Source organism: Ceratotherium simum, chromosome 37 (genome assembly GCF_057802395.1).
Source record: "Ceratotherium simum simum isolate JZ-2026a chromosome 37, ASM5780239v1, whole genome shotgun sequence".
Classification (NCBI taxonomy): Eukaryota; Metazoa; Chordata; class Mammalia; order Perissodactyla; family Rhinocerotidae; genus Ceratotherium; species Ceratotherium simum.
The window spans coordinates 17,155,535-17,175,022 of NC_141936.1; the positions used below are offsets into that span (position 1 = coordinate 17,155,535).

The 19,488-nt window shown below is 41.3% G+C and overlaps 1 protein-coding gene across 1 annotated transcript in view; it reads left to right on the top strand.

Annotated features, from left to right (window-relative positions):
- Window positions 1-338: 338 nt before the first annotated feature.
- The window catches only part of FARSB (phenylalanyl-tRNA synthetase subunit beta), a 66,122-nt gene continuing 46,972 nt past the window's right edge, over window positions 339-19,488 (top strand). Inside the window, exons 1-6 of the mRNA XM_004427621.3 lie at window positions 339-445; window positions 8,849-8,904; window positions 12,225-12,379; window positions 14,027-14,096; window positions 14,710-14,825; window positions 18,043-18,193. Of these exons, the coding sequence (XP_004427678.1) occupies window positions 388-445; window positions 8,849-8,904; window positions 12,225-12,379; window positions 14,027-14,096; window positions 14,710-14,825; window positions 18,043-18,193 (606 nt within the window). The 5' untranslated portion in view covers window positions 339-387. The remainder of the gene's footprint in view (window positions 446-8,848; window positions 8,905-12,224; window positions 12,380-14,026; window positions 14,097-14,709; window positions 14,826-18,042; window positions 18,194-19,488) is intronic.

Consider the following 19,488-nt stretch of genomic DNA (forward strand, 5'->3'; position numbering starts at 1 on the left):
CGCCCGCAAGTCTTCACTCCGAGGCCACGCCTCCTTTACGCACCCTCCCGCTTGCCCCGCCCACCGACTTTGGCGTCCTCCGCCCTCGGTGCGTCAGACGCGTGAGGGCCTTCGCGGTCTGTTCATTCTACTGCCCATCAAATCCTAGCCCACTGTATCCAATTCTGTCTCCTTTCTCAGCCTGCAGATTATTAACCCAATGAAGCTAGATTTACTGAGCTTAATGGTGGCAATTCACTTGCCTTCAGACGGAAAACGAGAGGAGGAGCTGTTGGAGGCACACTGGCGATATTTAAGACAGCCCGCACGAAAGGGGCCGGGTCCTACATACCTCGGTCGCTGAGCCCGGGCCGGCTCGCGGCGCAGGCGCAGTGGGTCCGCCTCGCCATGCCGACTGTCGGCGTGAAGCGCGATCTCCTCTTCCAAGCCCTGGGCCGGACCTACAGTGAGTGTCGACCCCGTAGCCCGGGCTGTGTGCTTCTCCTCGGGGGATGGACACGCCTGCAAAAAGACATCGTGGCAGCGTTCGTGCTGCCGGCAGGTTTTGGCCTTGGGCGGTCGGGGTGTGGACACGGAGAGCTGACGGCCGAGGCGGCCTGGCTGGGCTGCTGTGGCCGCTCGGAAGCGGTTTCGCCGCGGCTGCTCTTGCCTCACCCGCACGTGCCCGGCTCGCCGTGTCCCTCATTCAGCGGTCTCGCATCGAGCGCCTGGGGCCAGGGGGGAGAGAGGAATGAAGCCCCGGGTCGCATCCCCTGTATAGCTAGTTGAGTGCAATAAGGAGGGCGTTATGGGATCTCCGCTTGTGAGCAGGAGCGGGGACGGCGTTCTGTCTTCGTTTTATTTTATTAACGTTTGCGGAGCGTCTGTTCTGTGCCAGGCACTGTTTTAAGCCCTTTGGGAAGACGGCGGTGCACGTGATACATAAGGCCCACATTCACATTCTGATGAGGGAGGCAGACAGTAATTAACCAGCACATTAATAAAATGGTTTCTAATAGCGTTAAATACTATCAAGGAAGCGAAGATATTGTGCTGAGAATAGCATCAGATAACGGTGGTAACATTTGGGCTGAGACCTGAATGATGAGGAGTCTTTACTCGTGGGCTTAGTCTTCATGCTACACTTCATCTCTTCTTCAGTTCTAAAAACACTACCGTTAAAAAGAAAAGGGAAATATTAAGTATAATTATCAGTTACCGTATAGCAGTTGAAACATCTGCCCCGCTCCATAATTATCAGCTTGTATAAACGCTGTAGCAATTGATGTGGGAGAGCTATTTTTGGTTTTAGGGCTCAATATGATGACAAAGCCCTAGTCAGTTTAACAGGTACTGCTTCCTAGAATAAGACGTTACTGTGAAAATAAAGTTAGGTTTTAAAGACGTTTCTAAAGGTGCACTTTTAGATAGTGTGTATTCTTTTTTTTTTTTTTTGTGAGGAAGATCAGCCTTGAGCTAACATCTGCCAATCCTCCTCTTTTTTTTTTTTTGCTGAGGAAGACTGGCCCTGGGCTAACATCCATGCCCATCTTCCTCCACTTTATATGGGACATCGCCACAGCATGGCTTGACAAGCTGTGCCTTGGTGTGCATCCAGGCCTGCGAACCCGACCCCCCCCCTTGCTCTACAAACTCCAGTCTAACTCTTCACACTTTTTATTTTATAATGTGCTTATTTATATTTCTTATCCATCCTTCTAAACCATATTCTCAATAACGGTATACGATATGCCTGAATTGCACAAGACAGTATGTGGCAAATATTTGTTCAAGATATCTATGATCAGTTTCCACCTAGGTATCCAGTTCTGAGAAGGTAAGAAATAATCCAGGTTTTAAAAAATGGTGAGGTTTATAACGTGTTTACTGTCATCTGAAGTTTGAATATATTCTGTAGCTGCCTGCCTTCTTTTTGTTTCATGTGGAGAGAGATCAGGTAAGCTTGATTTTCCACATATGTCTCTCAGCTACTAACTCTTTATGATTGCGGTCAGAAAGATTGATGTTACTGAGAGATGTGCTTCAGACAGGTCAGAAATAATACTCATCGTTAGTTTATATTTCTTGTGTTCCTTCTTGCACCCTTTTACCTGTTAAATTGAGTTGAGGTCAGAGTTGGAAAAGCATGTTTGGCAAAGGATCTGGTTTCCAAGTAGTGTGGATCCACCTTATTTCCTACTCTTTCTTTTTTTTTTAGTGAGGAAGTTTGGCCCTAAGCTAATATCTGTTGCCAATCTTCCTCTTTTTGCTTGAGGAAGATTGTCCCTGAGCTAACATCTGTTGCCTGTCTTCCTTTTCTTGCTGAGGAACATTGTCCCTGGGCTAACATCGCTGCCCATCTTCCTCTATTTTGTATGTGGGCGGCTGTCACAGCATGGCTTGATGAGTGGTGTGTAGGTCCGCGCCCAGGATCCAAATCCACTAACCCCGACCACCAAAGCGGAGTGTGGAACCTAACCACTATGCCGCTGGGCCAGCCTCACCCTCTTTTTTTCTTATTTTCAGTTAATGTCTCATTCACTCTTTTCTATCCCCATTCCCCCTTTATTTCCAGTCCCTCCAAGGATTGCTTTTTGTCCTAAATTCCATTGTTTCTACTGGTCACTGCCTTCCCCTTCACCATATCTTTGCTTATCAAGGATATTTCTCAAGCTACTTTTGTTGTTCTGGTCAATTTGCTTTTCTAGGGTAGTTTTGTTTCCTTAATCTACCTTTTTTTCGCCTTTCTGCGTAGATGTTTTCCTCTTGCCACTCATTTTCTTGTGAACCGATTGATTATCACTATTCAATTCTGGTCCTGTTCTGCTGTGGTGTAATTGCCGGCAGTGCTGCCAAAGCCATCTGTGTATGTCATACATACATCTTCAACCCTGGAGATGTAGGAGAGCAAGAGGTCCAGTAGGGCAGGTAATCCAGAGAGTGCTCAAGATAGAAGCTGCAGTTTTTAATAACATCTCAGAAGTGGTATACCATCCTTTGCCATATCCTCTAAGTCCTACAGACCAATCCTGGCACAGTGTGGGAGGGAACTACACAGGGTGTGAATACCAGGGGCCAGGTACTGGAGGCCGTCTTGGAGGCTGGCTGCCACAGCCCTCCCTCTGGCCTCCAATGCTTCATGGTCCTCCCACGTGCAAAATGTACTGATCCCCTCCCAAGGCCCCCAGAAGTGTCGTCCCTTTACAGCAGCAGCTCGTAATCCAGAGTCTCATCTAAATCAAGTCTAGGTGTGGATGAGGCCCTCAGGTGTAGTTCCTTAAGTAGAGCTGCTGAGTACAGTTACCCTTGGCCTGAGAGACTAGAGCAACAGGTTCTCTGCCCCACCTACCCCTACCATACAGTGGTGGGACGGGCATAGGCTAACTACTGTAGACGGTCCTTTTCAAAAGCGGGGAGCCAGCGGGCACTTGCAGCACTGGTTGAAAATCTCAGTTACGTCACCCAGTACGTTTTCTACAGTCCACTTAACTGGAGGCAACGGCATTGCTAAACTTGCTGCCTCTACGCAGAAAGGATTCCCCTCTTCCAGTTTCCAGTAATGCTACCTCACTTTCCTCCATATCGTCACGTGTATCCTTATCAAAGACTTGGAGGCTTCTACTAACAGCTTTTTCAAGGCACTTCAGGTTTTCATTTACACTTGCCTCAAAGCACACCTGTCCCGATTCCAAAGGCTGCCCCGTGTGTTAGGTTTTTGTTATGGCAGCACTCTAGTTCCAGGGACTGAAGTCTCTGTTAGTTATGTATTGCTCCATACCACGTTACCCCAGTTCTTAGGAGTGTAAAACAACAAGCCTTTAGTATTTCATACAGTGTTTGAGACATAGGAGTGGCTTAACTGGGTGGTTCTGGCTCTGGGCCCTCACCAGCTGGCGGTCAAGCTGTCAGCAGTCCTCTCAAGGCTTGGCTGGGCTGGAGAAATGCTCCCAAGCTCACCCATGTGGTTGCTTCAGAGCTCAGTTCACACAAGGATGTGAATACCAGGAAGCAGGGATCACTGGGGCCTCTGTTATTCCCTGCCCTAGTTAATGACACCCCCACCTACTTGTTCACCCACACCAGAGACCTAGCAGTCATCCTACACTCCTCCTGCTCACTCGCTATTCCCACCTCCCACTCAGTCATTGAACCTTGCAGATTCTGCCTCTTTAACATTTGTCCTGTTCTTCCTTCTTCCTCATACTCACTGTTGCTGCTTTAATCAAGTCCTCACTGCGTCTCACCCATACTCTTGCAGTAGACTCCCTGCTCCAATCCATCCACCACCCTGCCACCATTCTTTAAATGAGGATCTAATCATACTTTTGCCCAGCTGGAAATCCTTCCATGTAACACCCCATTGCTGCAGGCAGGACAGAGGGCAAATCCTTTTGTGTGTCAAGTTGACTTGTTTCTACTTGTTCTGTCATATCTCTTCTTGACATGGACCTTATGCTTCATCCATATTGAGCTTTCCAGATTTGCCTGCTGTTGTCTCACTCCGCCCAGTCTCTGCCTAATGAGCTCATCCCTTCTGTGAAGCCTCGGCTGATCCTGAGTGAAGCTCATTACTTCCTTTGTGCCACCCCTGTACCTTGCACTTGTAACCCTATTTACACATCTGGTTTCTTTACTCGAGTAGGAAGTAGGGTGGGAATTGTGTTTTATTTATCTTTGTAGCCACAGCACCTAGTACAGTGCCTGGCATATAGTAGGTGCTCAATAAGTGTTAAATTGAAGTTCAGTGTAAGGATCAGGAATCTTTTTTTTTTTTTTTTTTAAAGATTTTATTTTTCCCCCCAAAGCCCCAGTGGATAGTTGTGTGTTGTAGCTGCACATCCTTCTAGTTGCTGTATGTGGGACTCGGCCTCAGGATGAACGGAGAAGTGGTGCCTCGATGCGCACCCGGGATCCGAACCCGGGCCACCAGCATCGCAGCGCGCACACCTAACCACCAAGCCACAGGGCCGGCCCAGGATCAGGAATCTTAAGACCAACTTTTCACTAGAATATGCTGGTAATGATCGTTTGTGTTCAATTTGTGGTAACCAGAAAACCCTGAAAATGCTGTATGAGGTAGCAAAGCAAAGTAGAATCTAACTTGAAAATAAGGAAGAGAACTATTAATTATTGCAGGGCTCCCAGGTTTAGGGCACTAAGCCAGCCCCATCCTCTGCATGAACTCATTTAAATCTTTCCAACAGTTGCATGCTAGAAATAAATAGCTGTTAAATGCTACTTTACGGATGAGGCCTTTTGATCCACTTTATGGATGAGGCATAGGAGTCAGAAAGTTGACATAAGATGCCAGGCTCCCAGAACTAGTAGTGGGTAGTCAGAATGCAAACTCTGATTGGCCTGGTTCCAAAGCCAACTGTCAGGCCGCCTCAGAGAATTTTATTTTATTTTTTTATTATTTTTTTAAAACCTAACCATTTTATTATGATAATAAATCAGATTGGGCCGGCCCCGTGCCTTAGCGGTTAAGTGCACACGCTCCGCTACTGGCAGCCCAGGTTCAGATCCCGGGCGCGCACCAACGCACCACTTCTCCGGCCATGCTGAGGCCGTGTCCCACATACAGCAACTAGAAGGATGTGCAGCTGTGACGTACAACTATCTACTGGGGCTTTGGGGAAAGAAAAGGAGGAGGATTGGCAATAGGTGTGAGCTCAGGGCCGGTCTTCTTCAGCAAAAAGAGGAGGGTTAGCATGGATGGTAGCTCAGGGCTGATCTTCCTCACAAAAATCCATCAATCAATCAATCAGATTTTATATAAAAGTACAGCAAATGGCCAGGTAACAGTTTTTGCTCTGTGTCTCTGGAAACCATGCTATAAAGCAGATTATTGCAGAAAGAGGGTGAATCTTTTTTTTTTTTTTTTTTTTGTGAGGAGGACTAGCCCTGAGCTAACATCTGATGCCAATCCTCCCCTTTTTACTGGAGGAAGATTGGCCCTGAGCTAACATCTGTGGCCATCTTCCTCTACTTTATATGGGACGCCTCCACAGCATGGCTTAACAAGCGGTGCGTCGGTGCGTGCCTGGGATCCGAACCTGCGAACCCCGGGCCGCTGCAGCGGAGCGTGTGCACTTAACCGCTTGCGCCACCGGGCCGGCTGCTTTTTTTTTTTTTTAATTTTATTTATTTATTTATTTTTTTCCCCCCAAAGCCCCAGTAGATAGTTGTACGTCATAGCTGCACATCCTTCTAGTTGCTGTATGTGGGACGCGGCCTCAGCATGGCCGGAGAAGCGGTGCGTCGGTGCGCGCCCGGGATCCAAACCCGGGCCGCCAGCAGTGAAGCGCGCGCACTTAACCGCTAAGCCATGGCGCCGGCCCAAGAGGGTGAATCTTAAATGCTTTGAAGGTTACATTCTTGTTTCAATGAAATTATGGACCAGACTAGGTATATATAATACATGTAAAACCACAACATCTATAAACCTCTATGATCATATAAATAGTAAAATTATGTTCAAAGTCATAAAATAGGCATAAATATACTGGGTATATTGATTATAAAATAGACACTAATGTATTATAGAACATACTTATATTAAAAATATACTATATCATAAATTTGACTCATTTTTAATATGCTAGTTGCACTAAACATATAATTAACATTAAATTTGTTTGACTTATAATTCCACGGTGCCTTTGAGGTATGCTTTGGATAGCCTATTTCTTGAAATTTCTCAATAACGCTGTTCAGGGAAGGTGGAACTATCATTTTGTTGTTGTTTTTCCGTGGAGGTATCTCTTGTAGTTAACCTAGGAAGTATTATTCCTCAGGGTTACTCTAAAGTTGGAATTGTTCTTTTCATCGCAGCATCTTTTTTTAATTTTTGGTGAGGAAGATTAGCCCTGAGCCAACATCTGCTGCCAATCCTCCTCCTTTTGCTGAGGAAGATTGGCCCTGGGCTAACATCCGTGCCCATCTTCCTCTACTTTATATGTGGGATGCCTGCTGCAACATGGCTTGAGAAGTGGTGCATAGGTCCACTCCTGGGATCCGAACCCGAGAACCCTGGACCACAGAAGCAGAGCATGCAGACTTAACCATTATGCCACTGGGCTGGCCCCTATTTTTTCTTTTTTTTTTTTTTAAGTGAGGAAGATTGGCTCAGAGCTAACATCTGTGCCCATCTTCCTCCATTTTGTATGTAGGATACTGCCATGGCATGGCTTGATGAGTGGTGTGTCGGTCCGTGCCTGGGATTTGAACCTGCGAACCCCGGGCCACCGAAGTGGGGCGTGCGAACTTAACCACTATGCTGGCCCTCATCTTTACGTTGTTAAAGACAGACTCTGTATGAATTGTGTGGATTCTGAGATTAGCTGTCTGTTGAGTCTGTTCCTCTTGTTCCTTTTTGTTGGCTCTCCATCTGACTTCCAACATCAGCTGTCATCCAGGTGTCGTTTTTTGACTGCCCCAAACTTCACCCACTTCCTATTTTCAGAGCCTCCTCCCACGTTGTGTCTTGTGGGGTGGGGGATGGTGGCACATGGGGTCAGGGAGGCAAGGTCCTCCTCCCACCACAGAGCCTGAGGTTGGGAGAGCCCCTCCCTGCTCCTTGATGGTCAGCTTGAGGGACAGGATCCAGGCTCTGCCAGGCTGACCCTCAGCCTGGGACTTAATCTCCAGGGACTGATGTAAAGATGCAGGGTCAGCCGATGAACAGTGCCCCCTGGTGTTCGGAGTACATGGAGCCTTGGCCTTGAGTGTTCTGGAGGCAGTGCCAGCAGCTCCATCCTGGAGCCATTCCTCCTGTTGCCCAGCCTTGCTGGGTTCCTGACTATTGTCCAAGCCCAGTTCCTCAGTCATCCTGTGGAGTGTGCATGCTAGCTGGCATCCTTCCAGCAACCTGCCTTTTGTTTAGGTTAGCCTGACCCAATTTCTGTGGCTTGCAGCTATCTGTGGAAGGAGTATTGGAGGGTGAAGCCTGGTACTGGCAGTGGCAAACACTTGCATGGGGCATGCAGCAGATGAATGATGCTGAGGTGCCTACACATGATTCTCAGCCATTGTTGGAGTGGTAACTTGGGGCATTTTTTATGGGAGCATCCTCATGTTCAGCTTTGTCAGGAGACTTGAGGTCCCAAGGTTCTTAGTGATGAGCTCTTTCAGGGTTCTCTCTCTCTCTCTCTCTCTCTCTCTCTCTCTCTCTCTCTCTCTCTCTCTCTCTCTCATTCATTCAGTGGTTACTAACTCATGACTATGTTACTGTGTTGACCCAGCTAACTTAAGTATCTGTATCATTCAGACACATTTAGATCCTGCCTGCTGATATGAACATCTAGGCCTGGATATTTAGATCTGGTCCACCTATCTAGAACTCACTTCTTTCCTTCTTTTGCTCACTTCTTCCCTTCTTTTGCTGAGCTCTCTTCCTGAACCCCTTTTTTCCCCTCTGGCATCTAGCCTCAGCTGGGGAACCCTGAGTGTAAATCACCAGTTCAGATCTTAACAAGAATGAGTAGAGGTCTCAATTTCTTTCCTCCCAGGAGGACCTGTGGTCCTTGTCACCTCAGAGAATTTTAAATGATAGGACTTAGATGACAATATTCCATTGTGTTGGATCTGTCATTTGGAACCTACAGTACATTTGATCCTTCCTTAACAGGTTGTTTTTCTTCTAAGTAAATGTAAACTTCCCAGTGTAGGTAACCTAATTCTGTAGTTGATGTTAGTTAGATGAATCAGTCCTTAAATAGCTTTATTTTTCTTTTAAAATTTTTTTGGTCAAGCATGCCTGATATTTAGTATGCTTGGTGTAAGGCAATTAGTAAGAAAATGCAGTTTATGTGCTGTTTTCATTTATGCTGAACAGATTAAAATTAACAATCTCTTCTTTTTTTCCTAGCGGATGAAGAATTTGATGAACTATGTTTTGAATTTGGTCTGGAACTTGACGAAATTGTATGTATTGGATATTTATTTTTCAAATATTTTGTGTATAGGCTTCTTTTTCAGAGGTTTACTGTATTTTATCTTTGTTACCTTATGGTTATCTTATGTTACCTTATGGTTGTGGGCCACATGATTTCTGTGTTCTCTGTGTTAAGGGGCTAAGCTTTGGTTTTAAGAGTGTCTGTCGCTTTGCTTAAAATCTCAAAATCTGGGCCGGCCCCGTGGCTTGGTGGTTAAGTGCGCGCGCTCCGATGCTGGTGGCCCGGGTTCGGATCCTGGGCGCGCACCGAGGCACCACTTCTCCGTCCATCCTGGGGCCGAGTCCCACATGCAGCAACTAGAAGGATGTGCAGCTATGACATACAACTATCTACTGGGGCTTTGGGGGGAAAAAATAAATAAAATCTTTAAAAAAAAAAAATAAAATAAAATCTCAAAATCTTAAAATCTCAAAAGGGGTTCATGCCTTACTCTGTATGCAGTCAACTCAGGTTATCAGGCTAGTGCTGTAGAGATGGATAGACCATCTCAGGTAACCCCAGAATGAGTGAGCTCCCCGCCAGTGAGGTGCCTTTTTGCACATTAGCTGTGGAAAGGGACCTGGGAAGCAGTGGGAACGTTGCTTCAACCAGAGTTGCTGTGTCTCCTTGCCTCTGGCTCCCCCGCCTTCACTTCCTCTGTGCCTATTTAACCAGCATTAATTCATTCTTTCATTGCTGTATACATTGGTCTTGTAAAGTGATCTCCTATTTTTTGAAGAATTACTTATAAAAATGATTATGATACATTGTCTTATTGAAGTCTTTTGATTGTATAATGATTAAAATATTTTGAAAATAGTTCTGTTTACAAAATATATTACTAATTGTGTATTAAAGACCCTGTCCTTAAAAAGATAATTTAATATTTCTCTGCTAATTAGTGTTATTTTTTCCTAAGCCTTTTATCTTCTTGATTTATTCAGTGTTTTATAACACTGGAAGGTTAAAATATCTTCAGGCTGACAAAAATGTACATTGTTTTGCCTTATTTTTCCTGCTGTTTCTTTACTAATGTTACAGAAAGATATTTTTTATATTAATGAGCATCTGTATGCTTGAGAAGTTGGCTGAGATTTCTGTGGTTTATGTTAAGTTGCTATTAATAATTTTATTAGACCTCAAAATTATGGTCGAGGCTGTGTGTTACCTAAGAGCATTGGACTGGATATCAGGAAATTTGAGTAATAGTTCGAGCTCCAACATTTACTAGCCATCTAACCATGGATTACTTTGCCTCCCTGGGCCTCATGTATTAGTCTCTCTGGGCCTCCTTTGCATCTGTGAAATAAGGGGTTTGGATTATATGATCCCTGTAGATTCCTCTTGGCTCTGAAATTTCTGTGGTCTTTGATTTCCATAAGATTTTTGTCAGCACTGACAAACCCAGTCTTCACATTATGGTCTTTGCATGAATTAACACACTGAAGATGAGAGAAGATTTAAGCTGCTGTGTCTTTTTTGCAAAGGAATTAGGCCATTGTTTAGTCAGATGCCTTCATTTCTCTGGTTATATATTATTTCCCCCTTTATATAGGCACCTCCTGAAATCCAACATCTCCTGTAAGGTGGCTCATCTTTCTTCACTAAAAAACACCGATTTTATTGACCTCCCTGATTGAACACTATTTTTTTTTTTTTGGTGAAGAAGATCAGCCCTGAGCTAACATCCATGCCCATCTTCCTCTGCTTTTTCATGTGGGACGCCACCACAGCATGGCCTGACAAGCAGTGCGTCGGTGTGCGCCCGGGATCTGAACCCGGGCCGCCAGCAGTGGAGTGCACGCACTTAACTGCTACGCCACGAGGCTGGCCCCTGAACGCTATTTAAATTCTAATTCTTCCTTCTCCTGCCTCTTCTCATGTCCCTCTCTCATCCCCCATCTCTTTTCTCTCCCCCTGCTTCCTCCTCCTTCTCCTCTTCTTCCTCTCTTCCTTCTTTTATATTTTCATTTTCTGTAATTTTTAAAATATGACTCCTAGTTTGAGATGCCTAGCATAGGTGTTTCTTGGAGCCCAACACAGCCTTGCTGAGTCCCAGCATTGTATGGACCTCTGTGGTTCCTCAAGTGTGACTTGGGCGCATAGTGCTTATCTGCCCAAAGTGAATTCCTCTGCATGCTGCGCAAGTGTAGATTATAATTCTTTATATGGACGATAATTTGAACTGCTCATATTGTGGTGGTGGGAGGGCATCATGTAAACAAATATCATTACATATTTTGATAGGAATCCATCCGTCATTTTAGCAGGTTATTGGTGGTGAAAATAGTGGGAGTTCTGGTTAAGTGGGGTTTCCACATAATTGATGGGTAACATTAACAATTGAGATATAACTTTTAAGCATTTTGCTTGAAAATTTTTTAAACATATTTACAGTTCCCTGCTGTAGTACACATAGGGAATAGAATTTAACTTCTTGGCAATGGTTATTGTTAAGAAAATCTGTTATTATTCTCTACTATAATGTGGTGATTGAGATATTCTAAGGTTTTTACCACCACATTAAAAATTATTCTAGTGGTGTTTCTTCTCTCTTCCCCCTCTTGGTAGACTTCATTCTTGCTGCTCTATACCTTTACTGTCACTAGATTGCTTCCCATTGTACCTAAATCCCTTCTGATTTACACCACAGCTTCTGATGGTCTCTTCAAATCTTATTGTTTGTTTTTTATGTTATTACTCTCCTTCTCATGTTGCTTCTAGGCTTGGGTACCCACAGGATTTAGCTTTTAGAATTATTGTCTTATAAGAAGTTGTATTTGTTTTATTTGGTGAATCATCTTTGCTTTGCCTTATTGACATTTTGTTGTTGCCCTATGTTCTTGGTTATGTTTTCATTTTCTTTTAGGTCAGGGGTGGGCAGACTTTTTCTGTAAAGTGCCAGATAGTAAGCTTTGTAGGCTGTGTAGTCTCGGTCACAACTCAGCTGCTGCAGTGTGTAAGGAACCATAGATAGTATGTAAACAAATGGGCCTGGCTGTCTTCCAGTCAAACTTTGTTTATAAAAGCAGGTGGCAGGCCTGATGTGGCCAGCCCTCGCTTTAGATGGGTTTGTGCTGTTCTGGAATGGCTGAGGATGCTAGATGTCTGAACTCAGCAGAAGTTGGAGTATTTTCTGTCAGCTTTGATTATAACATTTAATATTTTCATATTTTTGTTACGGATATAATAAACCCATGTTTTGTTGCAAAAAAACATGTATAATGTAGTTACTGCTTTTTAGGACTGACAACTACTTTTTTAAAAGGATTTATATTTATTTAGTTTTATCTTTTGGGCTTGTTTTAGACTTCTGAGAAGGAAATTATAAGTAAGGAACAAGGTAATAAAAAGGCAGAGGGGGCCTCTGATGTTGTTCTTTACAAAATTGACGTCCCTGCCAATAGATATGATCTCCTGTGTCTGGAAGGATTGGTTCGAGGACTTCAAGTCTTCAAAGAAAGGTAAGGGAATATAGTCATTAAATATTTTGCTAAGATGAATTTCTTTTCCTTGCCTGTCATTATCAGCAACACTGTTTAGGTTTCTAGAAAAAAACTTGTTGGACAGGTACATAGCTTTAGGTCTGCATAGAGGGATGATAGGAAGGTGAGATTCATGTAGATTGTAGTCATTTGAAAATTAGCCTAAATATTGAGGCATAGCCTTTCATTTTAAGAGCATGTTTTAAAACTGGAGTGGTTAATGAGTTTATGGCTTCTTAAAAAATTCTTAAAAAGTTCATATAAGTTCCCTTAGTAATCCAATTGGAATAGATGGTTGATTGGATTTGTTAAAGGTTGGGAGGAAAGTGGAACTGACATAACTTTATATGCTGCTTTCTTAAGAATTCTAACGGAGGGTCGGGAGTGGAGCTTCCTAACTGGAAAACTGAAGGTCTTGTGAGGGCTGTATGATCTTGGGCAAGTTACTTGGCCTCTGTAGTTTCAGTCATAGCCTCTTGTACATAAGGAAGAAGATTTTTAAGTCCTCTTGCAACTCTTCATGTAGTAAATATAGAAGGTAATGAATATGTTAAAGTGAAAAAGAGGTAAAACAACAACAGCTGTCAAAAATAATTATTTTTGATTTTGATTGCTTATACATTATTTGGTTGGTTGCAAAAGAGTAAGAGCCTCTGGCTGATGGACTAGACTCTGAAACTATGAAGAGTGATGGGTGTTGGTGAAAGGGTGATGATTAGGTATTTGGTTAAGCTGGCCAAAATTTGGGAGTTGACCCAGTTGGTTCCCTGCACAGCAATCAAATGCTTATATTTTAGGGTCAGGGATAATCTCTTAGGGTGTGGTTCCCAAACCTACCTGATTAGAATTTCTGTTTTTAACAGGCACCTCATGTGATTTTTATGATTAGAAAGAATTAGGAAAGTGACTTAAAACCTTTGCTACTCAAAGTATGGTCCACGGACCAGCAGCATCTGCACCACCTGGGAGCTTGTTAGAAGTACAGAATCTCCGACTCTACCCAAGACCTGTTGAATCAGAATCTGTGGTTTTACAAATTCCACAGTTGATTGTAAGCACACTGAGGTTTGAGAAGCACTGACTTAAAACAGTAGTTCCCAACCTCTCCTGGTACGAATTACCTGGACTGTGCCTTCAAAATGTGCCATTTACCAGGCCTTTCCCTTGAATATCCTGATTCACTAGGTCCAGATGGGATCAGGCAATCTGTATTTTTAGTAAACTCTGTTTTTCTTAGATGCTCAGAATCTCATGGTTGGAATAAAATGTAAAGATTATCTAATCCAGCCCCTCGGCTGATGTTGAAATGCCCCCTGTATACTGTATACAGTTGCTTAGTTAATGGTTTTCTAGCTGAGACTCCAGTGATAGGAAACTCATAACCATGAGGCATCCTCTACCATTTTGGGGCAACTTTAAATGTTATAAAGTTTGTTTTTTTCAATATTCAGCCAAAATTTGATTTGCTGTAACTTCAACTCATTGTCCTAGTTCTGTTCATTTTGTATATTTTCTATACACAGTATAGGATATATTAATGTATATGATACATAGTTTACATAGGATATATTAGTTTATCAAATGTTTTGGTTAATAATGAGCAAATTTGTTTTAATATTATTTTAGGATAAAGGCTCCAGTATATAAACGGTTAATGCCTAATGGAGAAATACAGAAATTGATCATCACAGAAGAGGTAAAAGGATAAATTCTTATTTTCCTTTTTAAAAAAAATCTCTTTTGTGTATGTATCTATAAGGTCGGGAGGAAAAAGGATCAAAGCCGACCTTTCTGCCAAAAGTACTTTTCTTGGTTCATTTGATAAAATGGATGTATATTGAGCCTTTAGCTCTAAAAAATTGTGGATTTGTTTTTACCAAGAAATGAAAGGAAATAAAGCATCTATTTTCCATTAATAATTTTGGAAAATAACATACAAGTGTTTATTTAAAATACATTTGAGATAAAATTGTTTAAATTGTGGTATATTAATAAAATTTAGAAGGAGACACCTTTGGGGGGGGTTATTTTGGTAAAAATACCAACCATGAGCAAACTATTTAAAGATTAATTTTTTCTCAATTATTTAATAAATTTTCAGAAATCTTACTGAAATGTAAATTCCATGAGGATGGTGACTTTGTCTCTTGTCACCACTATATTTTATTACTTGTTGATTGAATGAATATATACTTGTTTGAATGAGAATATGTGACTGTGTCAAGAGTGCAGCTAACTTTCTATTACAAGATGTCATTACATAGAAAAGCCTTAATATTTACCATCTCTAATGGTGTAATGAATTTCAGACAGCTAAGATACGCCCTTATGCTGTAGCAGCAGTTCTCCGAAATGTCAAGTTTACTAAAGATCGATATGACAGCTTCATTGAACTTCAGGAGAAGTTACATCAGAACATTTGCAGGTTTGTGGTTGCATCTTCTTTCCTCCTTGCCTTCCCTTCTCCTCTCCTTTTTCCCTCTCTTCTCTTCTACCTTCATCCCTCCTTCCTTGCTTCTTCCTCTGCAGATGCTTTTCAAAGGATTTCTAAATTAATAATATGAGTGAGAGTAATAGAAATTTAAATTTGCTTTACCAGATAGCTATTTGTTATTTATGCCTGGAGAAATGGGAGATATATTTTGAATACTATATAGAGAAGAAATATTTAGTCCTAGAGATTTTCTTAGTTGTTTTTTTTTTGGTTCAAATCATTAGTAGTAGACTGTACTACTAAATATCAAACCATGGCAATTTGAGTATGACCTATCATTTTAAAAATGGAGAAAAAAATCTGGCTCAATCTCACTTTTTGAGTGAGTATAATTATAAATTGACAGATAAAACTTGAGACTTTTAAATGACTGAATTTTCTCATTCTACCTTTGACATTACTTACACATTTCCCATACAGCTCTCTTTAGTGCAGTGATCTTCAAACTTGCATAGTTCCTGAACTCCTAAAGGTCAAGGAAGGTAGCAGTGGGAATCCTTTGGACTAATTTCAGTATTTAAAAAATCCTAATGGACATTATATATTTACTGATGGTAGGAAACATCAGGCTTTAGCTAACATATTAACTTTTTTGTGTTGTTCCTGAAATATATCAACATAAGTTATCGCATGCTGTTCAAAAGCTATGAGTAACAGTTATATATGTCTTGAATAAAAATAGAAAATAGAATTTTTATTTTTTAATAATTGCAGTAGTTGCAGTCTGGTAAACTGGAGACTAGAAGAGCCTTGTTTGTAAGGGATGGGCTAGGGACAGGGTTGAGGGAGGACCATGGATGTTTTTTTCTGGGGTGAAAAATGTTTAAAAATGAAACACCTGTAGTTAAGCTCACAAGGTCTCTTTTTCCTGAAACATCTTTGCTCATGTGGTAAAAGAAACTTTTTTTTCAGATTCCAAATAACATTTATTCCCACTGTTATAGAAATAATCTTTGTTATCTTGCTAATATGTTGTTACACAAAACAATAAGAATTTTAATACAAGTTCAAAATAACAAGATATAAGATTTCTGACAAGCATAGGTATAGCTAGTAAGTGGTTGACCCAGATTATTTGTTCTGGGCATACTTTATTTGAAGAATCTATTTTTATCTAAATCAGAAGGCATTTGCTCACTTAATTCAACTTTAAGCTCTGTTTTATTTGGTCTGTTTGGAAATTATGAGCTTTTACTAAGGGAGGAATAAATCACATCCTAATACTCTAGTGTGCCATTCCTTACCTGTCAGTAAATCATAATTAACCTCTTGAGTGAGCTTTGGAAATTTGCGTTTTTCATGGAATAGATTCATTTCGTCTGAGTTATCAAATTTATTGGCATAAGTTGTTCACAGTGTTCCCTTATCCTTCCAATACTGTGGTGTCTATAGTGATAACACCTTTTTCATTCCTGTGTCTTTTCTCCCTTGATCAGTGTGGCTAGAGGTTCAGTTGTATTGATCTTCTCCAAGAACCCGTTTTTGGTTTCATTGAGTTTTCTCTCTCTTTTTCCCCTCTGTTTTTCTGTTTTTCATTGATGAGGCAGTGTTCTGTGTAGAGCTAATTAGTCCCTACCACTGAAGCATGACCCTCTGCCTACTTTGTCCATTGCCATACGAACAGTGAGGTTTTAAGTCGGGGCGAACGCTGTTCCCTCTATTTCCCTCGGATGGTTCTTTCCGAGGCCTCGGGTAGTGTCCTCACACGAATGCGCTGATCATTCCTGAGCTGAATACCTGAGGGAGACCCTCTGCGGATCTCCAGCGCTTGCTCTCTTTATACCTCTCTCCTCTCCAGGACTTGTTAATTTATCTAACCTTATTGAACCAGGTATATTTTAACCATGGTAGTTCTGGGGTTATTATCTTCCATAAGCCTGTAACTCACCGAGTAAAGTAATACCTCCTTTTTGCTTGTCAACAGTTCTTTTCAGTTCAACCCTGTTTGTTAAAGTTCTAGTCACCAGTCTTGGAGATTGACCAAGATTTATTTCTTACAAATTTTAAAAACTATTTCATGGTTCGTGTAATATGGACTTTAATAAAATCCTTGATTACTAGTGCGTTTTATCTCTTCCGTATGTATATGTGGTTATGCATATACATACAGAAGAGTTATGCATAAATACTCAAATATATGTGAACATACATCTAAAACCAATTTTAAGAAATCTTAAGAATACCATAAATTCTGACCAAGTTTCTCTTTTGAATTTTCTGTTACCTTAGCGCCTTATTTGTGACTCTCCTTGATAAGACTGTAGACCTTTAGATTCTCATTTACTATTAATATCATTCCTGGCTCTGTTTTATGTCCCTACTTCTATTTCTTTCCCTCCTAATTTGTAACTTGCTATAAGTTTCTAAAATTACCTTAAATCTTTTGCAGATAAACTATAGAAAAAATGAAATTAGTAGCTTTTGAACTTTCCTTATACATTAAACTTTAAATGTAATTAACAGTCCTTAAAAGTAAATTTTTTCCATTATTACGGTAATACAGCTATGTGACAAATTTAGAAAAAGATAGGAAAGCCAAAAAACACAGCAATTTGGTAGTTTATTCTAATTTAATAAAACATATTTACTTGAGAACACTAAGAGGAAATAGGTTAAAAGAAGGTAAAGGGAATGTTGACCTTGAAAATGTCTTAGTAACTTAGTACTTGGGAAAGCGTAGTGGAAGGAATTTGCTTCAGCTACTGAAATAATGTGTTTTAAGTAGCTTTATAATTTTTTATTACTTTTTTTTTTTAATTAATTTATTTATTTTTCCCCCAAAGCCCCAGTAGATAGTTGTATGTCATAGCTGCACATCCTTCTAGTTGCTGTATGTGGGACGCGGCCTCAGCATGGCCAGAGAAGCGGTGCGTCGGTGTGCACCCGGGATCCGAACCCGGGCCGCCAGCAGCGGAGCGCGTGCACTTAACCACTAAGCCATGGAGCCAGCCCTTTTATTACTTTTAATGATTGTGAGAATTTGTTCATTATATTTCTCTAAAGTTGCCATACAGCAACAGGCTATTTTAGGGAAGTGTCTAAAAATAATTTTTTAAAACATACAGTCTATGTTATCCTTAGAATTTCTGCTTTGGAATATTCAAATCTCTTTTTCTGTCTCTCTGTCCTCCTCTCTCCCAACATTTAGGAAAAGAGCTTTGGTTGCAATTGGTACCCATGATTTGGATACTTTGTCAGGCCCATTTACTTATACTGCAAAGCGACCTTCAGATATCAAATTCAAGCCTCTAAGTAAGACCAAGGAGTATACAGCCTGTGAACTGATGAACATATACAAGGCAAGTGTTCTTTTATATTATGCAGTAGCTCTGCGTAAATCATGAAATTCCTTCAAAGTCAAGTCTTGGAAGTAGGGAAATGTAATGAGTGCTTTTTTTCTGTGTGTGTGAGGAAGATCGGCCCTGAGCTAACATCCAATGCCAGTCCTCTTCTTTTTTTCTTTTTCTTTTTCTTTCTTTTTTCTTTTTCTTTTTCTTTTTTTTTTTTTTTTTTGCTGAGGAAGATTGGCCCTGGGCTAACATCCGTGCCCATCTTCCTCTACTTTCTATGGGACGCCGCCACAGCACGGCTTGACAAGTGGTGCGTCACTGCAAGCCAGGGATCCAAACCTGCGAACCCCGGGCCACCAAAGTGAAGCACACGCACTTAACCGCTGTGCCACCAGGGTGGCCCCATAATGAGTGCTTTTTAAAAAAATAACCGTGGCTGGGCTCCAACCAAAAGCTACTGATTCATTTGATCTAGAGTGGGGCCTGGGCATAGTTTTGTTTTATTATTACTTTTTTAACCTCTTGGATGATTTTAATGTACAGCTGGGATTGAGAACCACTGAAGTAGACCATGCCAAATTGCAATATTCATATTTGAGTATAATTAAAACTCATGAAAGTATAAGGAACAATAAGACTTAGCTAGTTTTTTTGTGGGAAACTGTATTACAAAGTGTCTACCTCCCATTATTAGCATTTTAGATTCCAGTTGTGAAGATGAATTCAGTAGTCACTTTATTTTTTTATTTTTATTTTTTGTGAGGAAGATTGGCCCTGAGCTAATATCCGTGCCCATCTTCCTCCACTTTATATGGGATGCTGCCACGGCATGACTTGACAAGCAGTGCATCAGTGCGCGCCCGGGATCCGAACCCCACGCCACCAAAGCAGAGCTCGCGAACCTAACCACTGTGCCACTGGGCTGGCCCCAATAGTCACTTTAAATTGCACTTAACAAATAGTAGAAGTAGGGAGTGTCATTCAGAAAAAGCTCTTGTCCTTGCCCTGATTTTACCAGTGATTTTTTCCTATTTATGTAAATAGTTTTGTGATGGTTTTTGTTTTGTTTGAGATTATACAGGCTTACCAGTGCAAATCTATTTTCATTCTGGAAAAATGATTCAGTTATGTTCTCATCTCTCCCCAGTAGGTGATGAGGCTGTATAAGGATGTTGAGATATTAATTTATATTAGAAAACCTTATGCATTTAGAACTTTGTGTAATTTGGGGCTGTTTTATTGTTTTTCTGACTCTTTTCCTTTTTTATGCTAGGTAGGTATATAAACTAATTACAGTGATGGAA